General features: G+C 42.1%; 1 protein-coding gene across 2 annotated transcripts in view; it reads left to right on the top strand.

Moving 5' to 3' along the window:
• The first annotated feature begins 6,796 nt into the window (after positions 1–6,796).
• SRGAP3 (SLIT-ROBO Rho GTPase activating protein 3) overlaps positions 6,797–19,494 on the top strand; it is a 203,510-nt gene continuing 190,812 nt past the window's right edge. The window contains exon 1 of one of the 2 annotated variants that reach the window (XM_087708926.1): positions 6,797–7,589. In XM_087708926.1, the coding sequence (XP_087565052.1) occupies positions 7,523–7,589 (67 nt within the window). In that variant the 5' untranslated portion in view covers positions 6,797–7,522. The remainder of the gene's footprint in view (positions 7,590–19,494) is intronic. The other variant, XM_087708927.1, reaches the window with a different exon arrangement.

Below are 19,494 nucleotides of genomic sequence, written 5' to 3'. Positions count from 1 at the left end.
CTTTGGGTTCCACCACAAAACCACAAAGCCCTTATCCGCGCCAACATAAGTGCGGAGGCAAATCCGCGGCATCCGAAGCGCTAAGAAAAAACGACCCTACCGTGATGACATAACCGCGGAGGGCAAATCCGTGCCTACCGAAGCACCCTAACCCTAACCCTAACCCTAACCCTAAACCTAGGGGCTCAAAAGCAGGGCGGCGGGGCGGCGACGCACGGCGGAGGCAGGCCACCCTCTTCTTCCTCAACAACATCTCCTTGGATGGGTGGCCGCCGCCGGCGGGCAAACCCGCTTCGCCGGCCCCGGGAGAGCCTCAGCCGCCACCGCTGCCGCGTCCTCCTCTGCCGCTGGCGCCTCCCCTGGAGGAAGAGGCAGGGCAGGCGGCGTCGACGGACCCACTCGGGCCCCCCGCGGGCTTCCTGCTACCCCCCGCGGCTGAGCTGGACCCTTCCCGCGGGCTGCTGCTGCTGGGCAGCCCACTTTGCCCCATGCCCGCTGCCGTTGTCAGCTGGAGGAGGAGGGCTACCTTCGTTCTTCTTGTCAAAGAACGAAGCATGTAGAACGCCCTTCTGTCGCCATGCTGTTGTCGTGGCGGTGATGACGCACGGTGATGACGTCACGGCTTTAGCGACACGGTTTAATCACCGCTATTTTGACGAGGGCGGATTTGTCGTGCCACGCAGACTTTGAACCTGCTTCCCATCCTACTAGTTCTGGTATAAGACAACAATTTTGCCTTCTCTGAAAGTGACCTCTCCTTGTTCTCCATCATACGTCACAACCATAACAACATTACTTGCCTTCAACCTTAACAGCAACCTCACCCATAAGATCAAATCCCCCGATGGTTTTCCATTTATATTTTTGAGTTCTGGAATCATGCCCATACAGCTATATGCATATGATGGGCTTTTTTTTCTCCTTTAGGCAATTGCAGTGAATATGTGATTGAGAGCATGGAACTAATACAGTATCAGTGATCTTTGTAAGTTTTAACTGGAGCACTGAAATGGGGAATATTCAATGTTAAACAATGCTTTACCTGACCTACAAAACCAGCTCCTTTGTAGAAATCCAAAATTCTTTAATAGCCTTCAACTTAAGAGCCTTTGTTCAGGGAATAGTTCTTTATATGGGTCAGTTCTCTTAACACCTTCTTTAATTCAAGAATACATTATTTTGAAACTCAGGGGTGACCTTGGTTGGATTGCCAGGGAGAGAGAAGATAGCATGTGCAGAGAAAAAAAAATGAACTGCTCAGAGAAAAAAAAAATGGCATGAATTATTTACTTATTTTAAAATATTTTGCATTACATATCAAGTACTGCATATTCAGTGGTTACGGTAATAAAAGCTACAAAATAAATATGCATTATTGATAAAAAGATACCCTTCTATATCACACACTACTTAGTTGAAGGCTAAAAAAAAATCATCAGCATGAGTTATGCAACACAACATTAGTTAAAAAATAAAAACTCACCAACTGCCTAAACTCCAACTAAAGTAGTGAAATGTTTTATTTCTAGTGGATAATTGGGGGGGGGGGGATGATACCACCACACCAAAAAAGCGCTTACAGGTCAGCATCATCAACAGTAAAATAAAAATAAAACCAATATTATGTTTTATTTTACAAACCAAACACAATATGCATAGATCCAGCTACTAAATAAGTTACTCTAGACTGCAAAATATTTTAACTTGCAAGCATATGGTTATTTTACTAAGAGGCAATGATCTTCCATGTATGACTTGCTGTTTATAAGGCAATGTAATATTCCTGTTCTTTGTTGTAATTAAATATTCAGCAAACATTACTGCAAGGATGGATATGCTAAGACAGTGATGGTATCATAACTCAAATTGGCTGTTGAAGCAAATCAGTGTACTAACAATGCATGTCTTAGAAATGGATATAACACAGATCTGCTTTCCTGGAATATGTTTCATATATTGGACACAATCCAAAAACATTTAAAAGTGCCCATGGTTTCCATAAACATAAAACGGCCATACACACTTCACATACTCAAATAGTGTACGTTAATGCATATTTCATTATTATTGGTGGTATTGAGAATATGCACTCATTTTGACCTCATACACAATAAAAATGTATAAACTTTCTAAAATACTAATGAAGTTACTCTGCAATATCTGGAAGAACTTAAGTCTTACCTAAGTAACATTAGACAAATATAAGTTCTACATGCATTTACTGTGGATTAAACCAACTTGTTTTATTTTGGTATAAGCATAGGACTGAATTGCATTACTGTTTAGGTCTTTACAAAAAATCATGTCATTTTTGAGTCTTAATACTTAACTGGCATGGATGGATCTTAGTCTCCTTTATTTGGTCACTTCTATTTGTTGTTCTCGGCATCTGTTACAGATCATCTTTCCTTTCTTCTACTCCTCCCACATCTTATGTAGCTCATACAAAGTGGCCTATGGTTGATGCCATATGCTCAGATGAAGAGCGGATGAAACAAATCCATAACATGTAGAGTTCTCACCCAATTAAAAGAGGTACATATCATTTAAGGCAAAGGCTATAGAGTAGTCCTTGACTTATAAGCCAAATTGAGGCCAACATTTCTGTTGCTAAGCAAGACAGTGGTTAAGTGACTTTGGTCCCATTTTATGACCTTTCTCACCAAAGTTGTTAAGTGAATCAATTCAGTTGTTAAATGAATCTGACATCTCCATTGACTTTGCCTGTCAGAAGGTCAATCAATCAATCAATCAATCAATCAGAACAGAGCCTGAAGGAACTTTGGAGGTCTTCTAGTCCAACCTCCTGCTCAAGCAGGAGATCCTATACGATTTCAGATAGGTTGTTGTCCAGTCTTTTCTTAAAAACTTCCAGTGATGAAGCACCTATAACTTCTGGAGGCAAGCTGTTCCACTGGTTAATTGTCATGTTAGGAAGTTTTTCCTCAACTCCAGGTAGCTTCTCTGCTTGATTAGTTTCCATCCATGACCTCTGGAGAGCCAGGGATGGAGGCTTTGCCTCCATCCTGGTTCTCCTTGACCTCTCAGTGGCTTTCGATACCATCGACCATGGTATCCTTCTGTGACGACTGCGGGAGGTGGGGGTGGGAGGCACTGTTTTGCAGTGGTTCTCCTCTTACCTCTCAGACAGGTCGCAGTCGGTGTTAGTTGGAGGGCAGAGATCGACCCCTAGGCCCCTAACATATGGGGTGCCGCAGGGTTCGGTCTTGTCCCCCCTACTTTTCAACATCTACATGAAACCGCTGGGCGAGATCATTCGGCGGCACGGAATAAAGTACCACCAGTATGCGGACGATACGCAGTTGTATCTGTCCGCCCCGTGCCAACTCAATGAAGCGGTGGACGTGATGAACCAGGGACTTGAAGCTGTTAGGGACTGGATGAGGGCTAACAAACTCGTGCTCAACCCAGATAAGAACAAGTGGCTGTTGTGTTTTCCTCCCACCAATTCGGTACGTATTCCCCCTCTCAGGCTGGGGGGTCAAACATTATACCCCTCAGACAGGGTCCGCAACTTTGGAGTCCTCCTGGATCTACAGCTGACTTTCGAACACCATTTGTCAGCTGTGACCAGGGGGGCATTTGCCCAGGTTCGCCTGGTGCACCAGTTGCGCCCCTACCTGAACCGGGAGGCTCTCACAACAGTCACTCGTGCCCTTGTGACCTCTAGGCTGGAGTACTGCAATGTGCTCTACATGGGGCTGCCCTTGAAGAGTATTCGGCGACTTCAGCTAGTCCAGAATGCGGCCGCGCGAGCGATTGTGGGTGCACCTCGCTTCACCCACATAACACCTATCCTCGGCAAGCTGCACTGGCTGCCTGTCGATCTCCGGGTACGCTTCAAGGTGCTACTTGTCACCCATAAAGCCCTACATGGTAGTGGATCTGGGTACTTGAGAGACCGCCTACTGCCAATTACCTCCACACGACCTATTAGATCTCATCGATTAGGCCTCCTCCGAGTTCCATCTGCCGGTCAATGCCGACTGGCAATTACGCGGAGGAGAGCCTTCTCGGTGGTAGCTCCGACCCTATGGAACGATCTCCCCATGGAGATTCGTACCCTCACCACCCTCCAGACCTTCCGCACAGCCCTCAGAATCTGGCCAAGAGCCAAGGTGGCGCAGTGGTTAAATGCAGCACTGCAGGCTGACTGCTAGATCAGCAGTTCAGCGGTTCAAATCTCACCGGCCCAGGGTTGACTCAGCCTTCCATCCTTCCGAGGTGGGTAAAATGAGGACCCGGATTGTTGTTGGGGGCAATATGCTGACTCTGTAAACCGCTTAGAGAGGGCTGAAAGCCCTATGAAGCGGTATATAAGTCTACTGTTATTGCTATTATTGCTATTATTGGCTATCCCGTCAGGCCTGGGGCTAAGACTGTAACCCGCCCGAATGCTATGAATGTTGTGTTTTTAATTATGTATTGTCTTATATGTTAAAAGTTTGTCTCCCCCTCCCCTTTGGGTTGTGAGCCGCCCTGAGTCCCCCCAGGGAAAAGGGCGGCATACAAATAAACTTCTACAATCTACAATCCATCATTTACTGTCTTGCCTTCTGGTGCTTTGGAAAATAAGTTGACCCTTATCTTCTTTGGGACAGCCCCTCAAAAATTGGAATACTGCTATCGTATCACCCCTAGTCCTTCTTTTTTCTAGATTGGCTATATACAATTCTTCCAACCATTCTTCATATGTTTTAGTTTTCAGACTTTTAATTATCTTAGTTGCTGTTCTTTGCACTTTTCCCAAAGTCTCAACATCCTTTTTTGTAATGTGGTGACCCCCAACTGGATGCAGTATTCCAGGTGTGGTTGCAAAAGGTGATCCCATGACTCTAGGACACTGCAGCAGTCATAAATGCATGCCAGTTGCCAAGTTCTGAATTTTGATCATGTGACCATGGGGATGCTGCAATGGTCATAATTTAGAAAACTTCTATGCTATTGTAACTTTGAATGGTCATTAAATGAATGATGTTGAGGACTACCTGTAGTTTCCCTCTATGTCGGAGCAGCACTTTTAAAAAATGGACCAAGCAAGATGAAACTACATTTCATTTTATAAAAGTTAAACTTCATTCACTTAATGCAACTACAATCTAACTGTTCCCACCTACTGTGTATAATCCCTTTTCTGTCACATTCAAAATTCCAGGTTGAGGGCAACTTGTGAAGGGGTTGAGAGCCACATGCAATACTTGCTTCCTTTCATGGCACCTGAGGTTATGAAACTTACATGAAAGAACTCTTAAAATGTCATAATGTTCTCTCATTCCCATCTCCTTCCTTCCTCCTTCCCTCTTTCTCATCTTGTCCTTCCTCCACACTCAGGAAAGGATGAGGGGAGGGGGTGAGATTGGCAGCACAGCCACACCCACTGGGCATGCACACAGGAGGCGGCAAGTGTACAGGGGGCGGGGATGAGGCGACTCCTTGATGGCTCCACAGCTGCACCATGGATCTAAGGCTCACCACATTTTGGTCCGGGTGGCTGCCATCAAGTTATAGGACCCATCCTGGGCTGGTTCTTCACTGTCTCCAGAGCAGCTCCACAGGCCAGATCTAGTCACATCGCAGGCCGGATCTGGCCCGCAGGCCTTGAGTTTGACACCCCTGGTTTAGATGGATTATTGTATTTATTTAAGAATATCTTATGTCCCAACTCAGTCCTGTTGGATGATTCAAATTCCACTTTTTCCTTGGATTCACTCTACAGTCTTCATTGACCAATTTCAAGCACTGCATTATGTTCTTTTATGGATTTTGGCTTAGCACAATTGATGAACCCAGCTAGTGGTGGATATATATTATGCTTTCTTATCTGAGCAACCTACTGTTTCTTTAATAGACTGCAGGCAAAGCACACCCTGCTTCAGTACTAAGTTATATCTGAACTTCAGCTTCTGGTAAGTAGGGTGGTTGCAGGATGATCCTGAAACCAAGCAATCATAGGATTTGGGAGCCTGATCTACTGGATCAGTTTATTGGTTAGCACTGTATCTTAAGGAAATCCATCAAACTGGAGCAAAGCCTGATTCATTTAAGTCCCACAAGTCTGCAAAGACAGCCACAAGATGGATGTAATAAGGCCAAGACTGCAATTCTGTTCATAATTACCTAGAAGTAAACTGTCCTGTTTTCAACAGTGCTGAGCAGCCGTGTCCTTTGAGGCCTTACCGTGAAGGAGCAGAGTCCCAAAAGATTGCGGAACCTGATTTTGAAGCCCTTACAAGATAGCAAAGCGCGGCTCCGCATATGGAGCAACCAACCTCAAAAGTTGGTTACAACAGGGGAGAGAAAGGCATTCAGAAGGGAAGTTTCCGGGCAGAGCGGAGAGTTTGATTAAGCCCCCCTTTCCCCTCAAAACTTCACTCGAGGTCGCCAGGTTACAAGACTGTTCGAGAGTGAATGGCGATTTGAAGGAGAAAGAGACACCTCCCCCCCCGCCCGACACCCCCTCCCCATTCTGGCCTTTTCCCTCGGACGCCCCGTCTCCCTCGACTTGCGTCCCTCGACTTGCAAAGCGGAAAACCGGCTCGCGGTTCACCCCGAAGCCCAAGCCCAGAGGCTTCCGCAGAGCTTTCCCTTCCGCCCCGTCTCGCCCTTGCGCGCACGCCGCCTCGGCCGAACCCCGTTGCCCCGCTCCTCCTCCCTCGCAGCGACTTCCAATGCCCCTGTAGCCCACAATGTGTCAGTGGTTGCAAAAGAGGGAAGGCGGGCCTTTTGCTCGGTGAGTGACGCGGGGCCAACTTCATTCAAGCCTGCCCGTCAGAAGGAGGCAGCTCTCCCGCGCGCAAGAAGCCCCGCTGAAACCCTCAGCCGCTGCCCGGCTAAGTTCGCTGGGAGAGGAAGATCGGCGCAACGCACGAGCTCTTTGCGGCTCCCTGAGCTTCTCCTCCGCGCCTCCTCAGCCGCGGCGTTATACTACCTACACGCTAAACGGAGGAGGAGCCTGAGTTTCCCCTTCGCTTCCTCCACTTCTCCTTGCAAGCCTTTTTCCGCGGAGGAGCTTCCGGCGCTCGTCTTTATTTATCGATTTATTTATCGGCGTCTTTTTTTTTTCTAGACAAACCTCTCCCCCTCCACCACCACTTCCTCGTCGAAGCCTGCTTGGGTGCAGGTGACACACCCTCCTCGCTCCTCCCCTCCATTCACCCCGCTTCTCGGCGGCGGCGGCGGCAGCTCCCGAGCGTTCCCAGCAGGTTCTCCCTGCCTTGCCTCCGAGCTGGCCCGAAGGCAAATGCCGGGGAATCGGCTGGCCGACGGAGAGGGGAGAAGCTGCCCTTCTTCTCTTTGCTGAGAGTCTCTCTCGCTCTCTCCTCTGGAGCAGATCGGGCTCGGGGAGGGGAGGGAGGAGGAAAAAGGAGGGCGAGCGGCAGGAGTGCGCTTGTGGGGGACTCGAAGGCAAGAACAGCGGGCGAGGGCGCCGAAGGAGGAGGAGGAGGAAACGAAAATCCGGCTCGCCCGCGCGGACTGAGCAGGGCAGCGCTGTCCCCCAAAGATGTCATCGCAAGCAAAGTTCAAGAAAGACAAAGAGATTATCGCGGAATATGAAACTCAAGTGAAAGGTGAGTCTGACTCCCCCTTCCCAAGCTTTCTCCCCTTTTCCTCCTCCTCCTCCTCCTCTTTTTCCTCCTTCTCCGACCCCTTCATTGTTCTGTATCTTATTCTGCCTTGGTTCTCGCACTGGGAAGGCACCAGGGACGGAGGAGTGGGGGGAGACTGGGGGTATCAGTTGAGCGGGACTTGCCGAAGCCCAAAGGTCGGGCGGTGTGTCGCGAGGAAGTGGTGGTGGGGGGGCAGGGTTGTAAAAGCTGCATTGCAGTTGTGTGAATGGTGGATCGGGGAGGTGGGGGAGCCCTCTCGGGTCGTGAGCTCTTCTCGACGGCCAGGGCTCTCTCTCTCCCCCCCTCTCTCTCGCCTTCTCGATGCCTGGTTCGCGAAAAGAAAAGCCTGGTGCCGTCCTTTTGATGGAAGCCCCGTTTCAGGGCAGGCGTGGTGATGGTGGGGTGGGGGCAGCCATCTGTGATGCGTACACCATAGATACGCCTGGAGGCTCGCTTTGCATCGAGCCTCTGCCGGAGACGTAGGCGTGAGACTTGTATCTCCCTCTAGGGAGGCTGCTTGCAGAAAGCGGTCAATGCCTATGTGCCGAAGAGATTGGGAACTGTCAGCATTTTAAAGATTCCCTTCTTAAAATCCGTGGCCTTTCCTTCCCCGATTTGGGATCTTTGCTACAGCTCTCAAGTCATACAACACTGGGAATGGAAGTGCTCCCGTAAGAGATTTTGAAGGGAGTGTTCTCTGCTACAGGGCATAAAGAGAAGGGTGTATGTTGGGGGAACTAGTCTATCTGGCTGCATTCTGATTTCAGTACTCACAGACACCTTCTTGGACTAAAGCTTGACTTAAATAGGTTGGCTATAACCTATCATAAGCTACATTTCCCCCCCCTTTCCCTGTTATGCAACACTCTTGACACAGTAGACAACCCACAATATACACTGTTTTCTTGGTTTGGCTTCGCTTTTTTGTTTTTGTTGTAAGATACTATTTAAAAAAGAAATACTCCCCCCCCCTCTCCATAGTTGAGACCCATTAGTAGCTTAAATGTAATCATGGTGCTGATTCTACACCTTGCCCTTGAGTGTTTGCTGTAGAACTAGTGCTGTAAAAGTGCTGCTTTCCTAATTCACAGATTTTTTTGCTGGAGTAATTTTGAAAAAACAGAGGGGGGTTTAGTTTTGCATGCACTATTTATTAGGCTGTTTGGAATGGGCAGTGCTTATGCAAAAGAGATTTCCAGATGGAGATGGGAGTGAGTTGGTTTGCAAAGTGATCTCACAACATTGTTTCAGAGTCCATAATACATGAACCTTAGACATACCACCTGGAAAGATTTGCTGCTAAATCTCAAGGTCTAAGTCACACCTGAACTTCAGCTCTTTTGAAAAAATCCTTATCTTTGTACTAGAGTGTCTTTCTCCAAGCTGGGAAGTTCTGGGTGGTAATTCATTATTGAAATATTCAGCCACACGGATAGGAATTATTGGAATCAGAATCCCAATTCTTTTGGTTACAAACTAGGTTTTGATATAAATTTCTGACTCTCTAATGAATGTAGTTCTACATTAATTCCCTGACACACCAGAAGATAATTCTGGATCTACTGTTGTGCCTTTTGATTTAAGTAGAGGTGAGATATGACTGATTATATTTCCAAAAGCTAATAACCGCATGCTATCATTTATAATTGTTCCTAGATATCCTGTAGTAGTTCCTTCAGGAAATTTCTTAATCTGCTCTCAATGCCAAAACAGGTCTTAGTGGCTGCTTTATAGCAAGTTACTCAGTGGCTTGCAGTATGCTTTCCACAAATGTGTTTATATATTCCTCTCTTCTGTGGTCTTTTTTACTTGTAGTTGTATATTTAATTCTGAGAAGAGAGACATATTGAATTTCTAGTGTATTAGCAGAACACAACTTGAAATTCCACCTGACATTGTTCAACCATTGAATAAAACTGTAGAATTTAGGTTCAGTTGGTATCAGTATTAAGTTCTCCTCAGCATATTTTAGGTGCTTTCAATGAATCAGGTTGCAACTTGAATTAGTAAAGTAATAAGTGCCAGATTGAGGAAAAGGACTTCTGGCCTCTGTTTTTGTGTTCTGCATTTTTAGTGACTGGATGCCATAACAGATCGTTCTGCATCACATATCATCTGATTGTGCATAATTTGGGCATTTTTCATATCACAGTGCTTTACAATTGAGTAACCTAATGTAGCTTCTTTCCTTATTGATCTTTGTCAGAGAGAAAAGAATTTCAAAAAGTACTTTTTTCTTGCAGTAAGTAATAATCCTAAAATATTTTTAGCAGGATAATGTGGGTATGAATGTACCCTTATTTCTGAGCAACTTTAGCAGGTGTTCATTTTCCTTTATTTATGATAGTTGTTCATGTTGTGAGAAATGTGAATGGAATTTAAAAAGAAAAATATTTAAATTGGAGTTACTGAAACAATTGAGCCCAAATTTTATTAGGAAAGACAATTATGCTTCTTTCACAAATTGATTCATCCTCTTCTTATCTGTGATCTATAGTAATGGGATCTTGTTGGAAGAGCAGTTAAAAGCAAGATGGGATTTATGCACCAGGCTGTAAGTCATGGTTTATAAGCCATAATAGTTGGCTTCACAGTCTGCATTTAATCAAAGTCAAAAAAACTGCATGGTTTTTAGAAGAGTAACCAAAGAGGATTATTCTAATAGATGATTTTGAATATATATCAAGAACTTATTTTAACAGTTATTAGTTATGTTTATTGTGGATTGTTTTTTAACTGTTTATTGATGCATTATAGAATTGGCTGTATGCAATTAAAGTATACAATATAAGTAAATTATGGGTTAGCCTAATGTGAAAACTCATTAAAAATGTGAAGACCTTAAATTATGCCACAAATTGTAGGCAGTTAAGATACATGATTTACATCTCCAATATAACACCTAGATTGTTGTGTATGTTTAAATATCAGCAATAAATCATTCATTCATGTTGACCACTCAACATGTAACTTCTCTCCATTTGTTCTCCAGACAACAGATAGACAGCAGCTGTTGGTTCATTGTATTTGGGTTGCCTTTCTCAGTTGACAAGAAAGAATGAGAAACAAATTGGCTTGTACTATCCTTGGCTGTCTCCAGATAAGGGATTTAATTTGCATTATGCACTTATCATTTCAGAATGGTAACAGTGTTTTCACACAATAGCTTGGCTCTTATATAGTTTTAAGCCAAGCCTTCCATCTTTCCGAGGTTGGTAAAATGAGGACCCAGATTGTTGGGGGCAATATTGCTGACTCTGTAAACCACTTAGAGAGCAACTGTAAAGCACTGTGAAGTCTAAGTGCTATTGCTATTTACAGCAGGGAGGAGAACTATAAAAGCATATAAAAGCCCTTATCCCAATAATACACTAGATTATCAAGATTTAAGATGTTGAGACTCCAAAAAAGTGACTTCATCTGATTAACGGGGGATCTGTGAATACTTTTGCCTTCTTCCTATCAACTCTACTTATAGATTTAAGAAGGAAGAACCTTGTTGTTGTTAGTTGCAAAGTCATGTCCAACCCATCACGACCCAATGGACAGTGTTCCTCCAGGCTTTCCTGTCCTCTACCATCCCCCTGAGTTCATTAAAGCTCACGGCTACTGCTTCAGTGACTCCATCCAACCACCTCATTCTCTGTTGTCCCCTTCTTCTGCCCTCAGTCTTTCCCAGCATTAGGCTCTTCTCCAGTGAGTAAAAGATGGCTTCCAGGTCTGACGCCTTCCTTCTCATTAGTTGGCCAAAGTATTTGAGTTTCATCTTCAGGATCTGGCCTTCTAAAGAGCAGTCCTCTAGGACTTACCTGTTTGATCACCTTGAAGTCCAAGGGATTCACAGGAGTCTTTTCCAGCACCATAGTTCAAAGGCTTCAATTCTTTGGCGCTTTGGCCATTATGGTCCAACTTTCACAGCCATACATTGCAACTGGGAAAACTATAGCCTTGACTATACGCACTTTTGTTGGCAGAACCTAGAAACGTTCTTTATGCCATAGAAAATGACAATTTGGATAGTAAGTTTTTAGAATGATGTAATACAATCATTCCCTCTGATAAGGGGTAAGAGATCTAGACCCATTGTGGATTGTAAAAATGGCTAGGTTGAGTTAGGTGGCTATAGAAATAAACAAACCAGGTGTGATGGTCTCAGTAGTTATTGGGATACTGGGTCCCATATCAAAAAATCTTGGACAGCACTATTAATCTGAGCATTGAGAAAATTTCCACATCAGTTGCCACATTGCTTGGATCTATATACATTATGACATTCTAGGGATACAGAATAACAAGGTTAGAAGGTAGCTTGGAGGTCTTCTAGTCCAAAGCCCTGCTTAAACAGGAGAATCTGTACCATTTTAGACCAATGGTGAACTTGATGCATATGAAAATCAACACCAGCTAAAGCAGGGGTCCCTCCCCAACCTTTGCTTGCTGGCCACTCACCCAACACCCTCCCCTCTTCCCCCCCCCCACCTAGAAAGCCAGAAACCTTTGGGAACTCTGAGCTAAAGAATGGGCAGCTGCGACTTTGCATTGTTGTGAAAGATAATAATGTCTCATTCATCTCATTTATATATCTACCCATCCTACAATCAAGTGACTCTATAATAATATCAATAATAATAATAATAATAATAATAATAATAATAATAATAATAATAATAATAATGGCAGAAAACACTCTATAATTAAGACAAGGCTTAGTTCATGCTTAATATAAAAAAAAATTGTGATGGAATGTGTGGGGGACCTTGGGGGACAAGGGAAAGAGATGCTCTTTAGGAAACAATCAGCCAAGATAGACAGGAGCCCCCTGATCATCAGAGAATTTTTTTTTTAGGAAGGACCCACCTTTGGATGTTATAGGAGGGGTTCAACCTTGCTACACAATAGATTAAATGAGACGATCAAATGCTTTCCTGTGACTTTGAGATAATTAAAAAGTTAATTAGTTTTCAGTGCTCATAAGCTCAATACTTTTTTTTCTTTAAAAGGTGAAACTAAATATCAGGAGTGGGAACAATTAAAGTAATAGTTACGTAATGTTTCTGCCCTGTGGAGTTACAAACCTTTGCCCCAAAATTATAGTGCAGCTATAATTCCATATGGGAACACTTGTGCAGGGAAGCTTTAATTGTTTTTTTGAAAGGGCATATTTTGTTCTTATTCATTTATCTCCTGGCATACACGTAATCAGGTGCTGTAGTGTGGATTCACCCAAACTTATAAACAAGTGATACTCTAATACAAATCAATTTGTACAATCAACTATAGTTCTTTTCAGAAGGCAGTTGGTTTAGTTCAAATTGGAGGTAAGGATTGGAAGCGGAAGTCAACAGTTCAAAAGTAGATCATGTGAAAATACAGCCCATCTTCTAAACCAGGAAGATCAATTTTGTTTGGTGCCAAAATGGCATCCTGAGTTTCTGGGTGTCAGGCACAAAGGATCAGGACTATATGTTAAGATTTACTTCTCAAGCCTATACACAAGGCTTTATTCAACTAACACTCAACACTAGATTAGAGAGTGGAGGCTCTAGATTTAGATTGCTTGTGGCAACATAGTGACACTAAGCTGATGATGCACTTAACTCCACCCTCACCCAGCTCTGCCTGCTATTCTCTTACGCATATTTGTGCTACTAAGTGATTTGTTCTAATCATGGGTGGACTCACATAATACCTAAGATATTAAGTCTTATTGTGTATAATAACATTATATAACAAATAATGATAGTTTAGGGATTGCCTTGTTTAGCAACCATTTGCAATTAGAATAGTGATGAAAAAGTGATTTTAAGACCAATCTTTGCATTCAATACCTTTTTAAGTCTGTAAAGCAAAGGAAAACTGAAGATTATAAACCCAAAGGAAGAAATGAGATTCATATGTTCTGTGGCTTACATACGCTGACTCTGTAAACCACTTAGAGGGGGCTGAAAGCCCTATGAAGCGGTATATAAGTCTAACTGCTATTGATTTCCCCCCTTCCCTTTTTGATTGTTAGCTGCCCCAAGTCTCTCGGGAATAGGGCGGCATACAAACCGAATAAATCAATCAAAATAAATCAATCAACATATTACACAGAGGCATCAGAGATGCATAGAACAGGCATTCCCTCTTATATCTTGGTTCATGTGGGAATGAAAATTGGAATCAAAACTAATAATCGGTTTCAAATCCTGTATATGCTGAATGGAAATTACAATCAGTCCAGACTCTGTGGAATGTGAAATGGCTCATTTGTTCCCATTTACTATTTTGGTTTAGCCTGTTTCATGTCAAATTCATGCAGAAATAATGAAAATTCAAAAGGGTTCACAAACTTTTAAGTGCCACTATGCATATTGTTTCTACTGCTATGAAACAAAGGTATTTTATGATCTCAGGGTCAAAATCAGAGGGCTTTACAATGTGCCCTGTAGGATGCATAAGAGCTATCATAGCAGTGTAGTTTATGGTGCAAGTCTTGGAGGCATTTAACTGTGACAAATATGGTGATAATCAACAGCTTTCTGACCTATTTGTGTTGGGAACATACGTGAAGCTAAATAATGTTGTACAATAACCATTATATGCTATAAAGATAATCCTTGACTTACAACCACAATTGGGACCAGAGGTTTGGTTGCTAAGCGACAAAACACTGCTTTACAGTAGTGGAGCTAGGGCTGGCTTTGTGGACTAAGAAAGGGAAAAAAGGCCCAGAAACATAGCAGAAAGAGGTGATTTGGTGCACTCTGTCCTTTTAAAACTGCTTTGGGCTCACCCTCCCATTTTTTTTTACTGTGTGAAGCCAATTCAATATGGCGGGTCATGCCTCATCATCAATGGACCGGAAGAAGATTGCAAAGGCGAGCGAGGGTGTCTGAGTGCAGGCCGGCAAGGGCCAAAAAGTCATAGGTGTGGGTGGAGACAGGAGGGTGAGGGGAACATCAGGTCCCCTGCAATTGTAAGTACTGCCCATCATCTGAATTTTGATCCCATGACCGCAAGAATGTTGCAATGGCCTTAACTTCTGGCATTGATCATAAATCTCTTTTTTTCAGCATTGTTATAACTTTGAATGGTCGTTGAATGAATCGTTGTAAGTCAAGGACTGCCTGTCCTGAAAAATACTGTCCCCAAACCTAAAGAGGCCCAAATGAGATCCTAAATGTTAAAAGGGACAGGTGTGGAACATCCTTTCTGAAGGATTTAATGGAAGTCTTTTTCCAACATAAATAAAACAGCGATAAACCAAAAGTATAGTACTGAATGTGAACTGAAGAAGCTAATCTTTAATTTATATGAGGCCTGTACTGACTTGAGATTTAGTCACGGGCTGTGCAACTGAGTGGCTGCAAGTTGTCTCAATATTAATAGATGAGATAGGAACAATGTAATTGAGAGCAAATTAGTCTTTTTGTATTGCATAATTCATTTCTCTGGTTTATAAATCTTAAGAGAAATTGTTAATTTAACCCCTTTACTGTAGGAATAATTTTGATTTTACATATCCATTTAAGAGGATGCAGCTGTTTTTGATAAGCAGTGAATTTTGTATATATAATAAGGATTCCAACATTTTATTTTCTTTTGTATCCCAAGAAAGGGTACAAATGTTTAAGGATATGTCAATAGGTGTTATGTATATATTACTGTTTCCTTTTCAAATCTGGTTCATTGCACAGCCTAGGTACATATGAAAATGAGCGAGGAAGCAGGAGGTGGATTGGAGAAATGAGTTGGCTACCTAACTAGTCCATTATTATTGTAATTCGCTTGGTTGGCTCTGATCTCTAGAAGTGTAACTTGATTTCTGAAAATTATATGTTCCTTCCCATGTGCAATTCTAATTCACTACTTCCAGGTAATTACACAATGTACATAGAAGATAAAGCAAAAGATATTAAACATATACTTTTTGCATCATTAAGGTTGATAGCGTGATTGACAAAGGAAAATCAGCATGCATTGTACTTTGCGTTCATTTAGAAAAATTAAAAATCAGGTTTCAGTAGAGAAAAATCAAGTACTTCTGATCTATTTGCCATGGTTGCTAATGCATACAGTGGTTTGCTTGATTTTGCCTTAATATTTAACCCAGGCATTGTAATTTGTAAATTAAGATTTATGGCTTAATATGCACTGTGAACCCACTCGGCTGTCTTAAACATTGAACTAGGGCTCAACATGGCATATATCTTATGTGGTTTGAACATTGTGATTTTTAACTACATCTGCAAATGACTTTCACTGCAAAAATCTTTGAAATGATTGTTGAATGAAGCAGAAGCCATGTCTGGCACCTGAGTAAGTCATGCTTGTTTATCATTACTAGAAATTGTGGTAACGGCAAACCGCCTGTGCTGTACTCCTAAGCACATCGGTAATCCATTTATCTCACCCTTGTACTGTATATCTGAGTCCTGACTTTCCAGGATCTTTGGCAGAGGATTATACTAGCATGAGATTTTCTGAGTGTCTGGGGCATGAATCACAGTGTATTTTTTTATGAGCAAATCTTGTCATGAGTTGCAGAACTGAGTTGCTGCTGCGAACTGGCTGAATATTAATGGGTGAAAATGGGAACAATGTGATTGGGAGCAAGTTAATCTTTTTGTATTGCATTGCTCTGATTTATAAGTCTTAAATTGTTAATTTAATGCCTTTAGAATGGTGTAGGGATATTCTTTTACCCAATCCGTTTAACAGGATATTAACAGTTTTTGGTAAGCAAAAGGGCTGTTTAACCCTAAAAAATTGTATAAATCATGTGGGATATATAACCTAATAATAAAATAATCTATAATAAGAAATGATACCAATTATATTGGGGTTTGCCGAAATACCAAACTGAGACCTGAAAGAGACACCTATAATAATAGAAAAGAAGGAGAGAGAGGAGGAGAGAATGAAAGGAAGATGGGGGAAAGAAGAAAGAGGTAAGGAGAGAAGGATGGAAGGGAGAGTGTAGGTAGGGGAAGAGGAAGAGTAGGAGTAGGAGAAAGGTAAGGGAAGAAGGAAGGGAAAGGAGGAAGGAGGAAAGTAGAGAAGGCAGGGAGGAAGAAAAGAAAGGGAAAACAAGGTGGTGTTACAAGAGGAGGAAGGGATGGTAAGCAAAGCAACCCAAACTGTATATGTATATTATAATCTATAAAATGGAATAACAAATGTATAAAAATGATAAATGTAAAGAAGAAAAATAATTATGTGAATGTATACTTAAAATGGTATGTAAGAGAATAAAAAAATAAAAATTTTCGGGAAAATAAAATAAAATAATCTACACTCCAACCAATTGTGCTTTGGCAGGAGTTTGAATTTTAAAAACAATAATCCAGTAGCTGTTCAGTAGTTTTGTACTGATACCTTGAAGTGTGATGTGTGAAGAAGTTCATTTGATTCTATTGCAAGGGTCCAATGAAAGCATGATTATATCATATGAGCCAATACTGTTAATGTTAAAGTGCCTAAACAGATTTATTTATTCCTTTCTTTTTCCTTCTTTTTTCCACATAGTTTGTGCAGAAATGTTTCCCTCTCCATTTTAACTTTAGAACAACTGGTCTGTGAGTTGAACTTGAACTGAGAGAGGGACCAGCCCCAAATCAGCCATTGAATTTGATGGCCTTTCCCTAACCTGGCCCCCTTAGACATAATGAATCTGTACCTCATAATGTAGCGTAGCACATCTGCAGGATATTAGACTGGAGAAAGCTGCTTTAGTACAACTGGAAATATAGGGAAGAAATAGCTCATTTTAAGAGTTGAAAAGGCATAGATATACTTCATACATACCAAACTGAAATGGCAGGGGAATAACTGAAACAGGTTCATGTTATAAAACATTTGAAAAAGCTGATAAAATTTGAGCCAATAAAATGGAGAGTTTGAATCTCTTCAGATAGTTGATCTATAAACTCTGAATGGTAACTCAGTGTATCAGTGATGAAGAAACTTCAAAGAAAATTAATTGATGGCTTGAGTGTTTACCAGAATATTCACAGAGAATTAATTCAGGACAGTAATAATTCAGGACAATAATTCAGAATCAGATTTTCCTGTTTTTGTCATAATCAGGATATTGTAGTCCAGGAACTGTTGTCGAATGGAGGGCACAAACACCGATTTGTGCAATCTTTCCCATCTGCTGATTTTTAGATATATCAGGGCCACAATGACCAGACTATGTATTTGGAATGTTTGCAATAATAAACCAAGAAATTTGGAAGACAGAGAAGAGGGCTGGTTTGTGTCTAAATAACTCCAAGCATTTTGAGCAAAGAAACAGTAAGTTTCTTTCCAATAGCACATAGCTATTAGCCTTGAACATCAATCTTCACATGCAACTCATCAGTCATTACAATGTGTGGAGTGTCCTGCTCTGCAAATCTTGCAGGTGACATGGGTAATGGGCTGGAGGAGGATTAATCTATCTAGTCATGAAAGAGTGAAAATGTTGGCCTGCCTGAGAAATTTAATTCTTCTTTGGATCAAGACTATAGTTGCCTTTTTCTCTCCCCACCTTTTTTCTTCTTTTTTCAACAAACAAGAATGGACTATTATTCCACTCAACCTTTGTTTAAGGTGCAATTCTGCCTACCCATTTAGCTACAAGCAAATTGCAGGTAGCCTTTAATGGGATTACCTAATTGTCAGGAAGACCAGACAAAACATTTCAATTTGCCATGCATGAATCATCCTTGTGCAGGACACTGAGTATTATTGGTTGCCAATTACTTTCTGAGTACCATTCATTACTCAATAAATACATAGATACTCACATGATACAGAAGTAAATGTTAAGTATTTTCCAATCTAAGTCCAATGTTAAGAGCAGGAGTAGAGATGCTACAGCTTTTAAGGCCCCACTTTTCAAGCACAAATCCACTTCACCAACCCTAGTTTTTCTCAGATCTCAGTAGTTGACTGATCAGTGATTATGGGAGAGGGAAGGGAGACTGTTTTGTGGATTTTTTGGGGGGGGGGATCAGTTTTTTCCCCATTGCTCAGCTTATTCAGTTCTCTCTCCTTTTTGGTAATTCTGCATGGATTCACCAACTGCAATAGAAATCAAGAAACCATTGAGTTGTGGGAAGCAAGCCCAGGTTGAATAAAGGGTGAAGGAATAGAGCGTGTTTTATGTATGGATCGATTCTCAGACGTTCTTTTTTTGGTCAGAATTTGCTCCTCTTTCTGTAGAAATTGTTTAAGCTCAGGATATTTTATCTGATTCTATGTATCAAGAATTACTGATTCTTTGGGTAGGGGAGTTGATTGAAAGAATCTATATATATAAAGGCAAATACCACTCATCATGAAATCTCCAGAACTGTAAAGCCTACAAACTTGAAATATGGCATGTATGTTCCCCTTGGCTTCTAGGTGTTCGCTAAGAAAGGATTTTTTAAAATGACCATTAGATTGTTAGTATTTCTTATACAGTAATTAACACACTCTGATGCTACGGAGTTCTACTCCTTCTCCCCACCTGAAAAGAACTCTGTTCCAACTGCCAGTTGCCTTATATTAACGTGCTCTGATGCTAAGGAGTTAGACATTCTACTCCTCCTCCCCAACTGAAAAGAACTCTGTTCCAACTGCCAGTTGCCTAACATTCCGTTACCTCAGTTCAAAATGGCAGATGTTCCACTCGTTCGCTTAGGAGAGATCTGGGGCTCCTTACAGTACTTAATGTCAGTACCTCACCAAAATGTCTACACATTTCACCTATGGAACTGCTTCCGGACTCAAGGCAGTGGGAGCGATATTCCCTTATGTGTTTCAATCACAAACCACTACTGAGCCAATTTCTCCTGCATAGCCCAATCACATGATTTCGTCACAAAGCATGGGTATCTAGCTAGTCATTATA

This window comes from Thamnophis sirtalis, unplaced genomic scaffold (genome assembly GCF_051295495.1).
Source record: "Thamnophis sirtalis isolate CommonGarterSnake01/CBP01778 unplaced genomic scaffold, rThaSir2_p1.2 scaffold_3, whole genome shotgun sequence".
Classification (NCBI taxonomy): Eukaryota; Metazoa; Chordata; class Lepidosauria; order Squamata; family Natricidae; genus Thamnophis; species Thamnophis sirtalis.
Note: the sequence above shows the minus strand (reverse complement) of the source record. Positions and strands in the feature narration are given on the sequence as shown.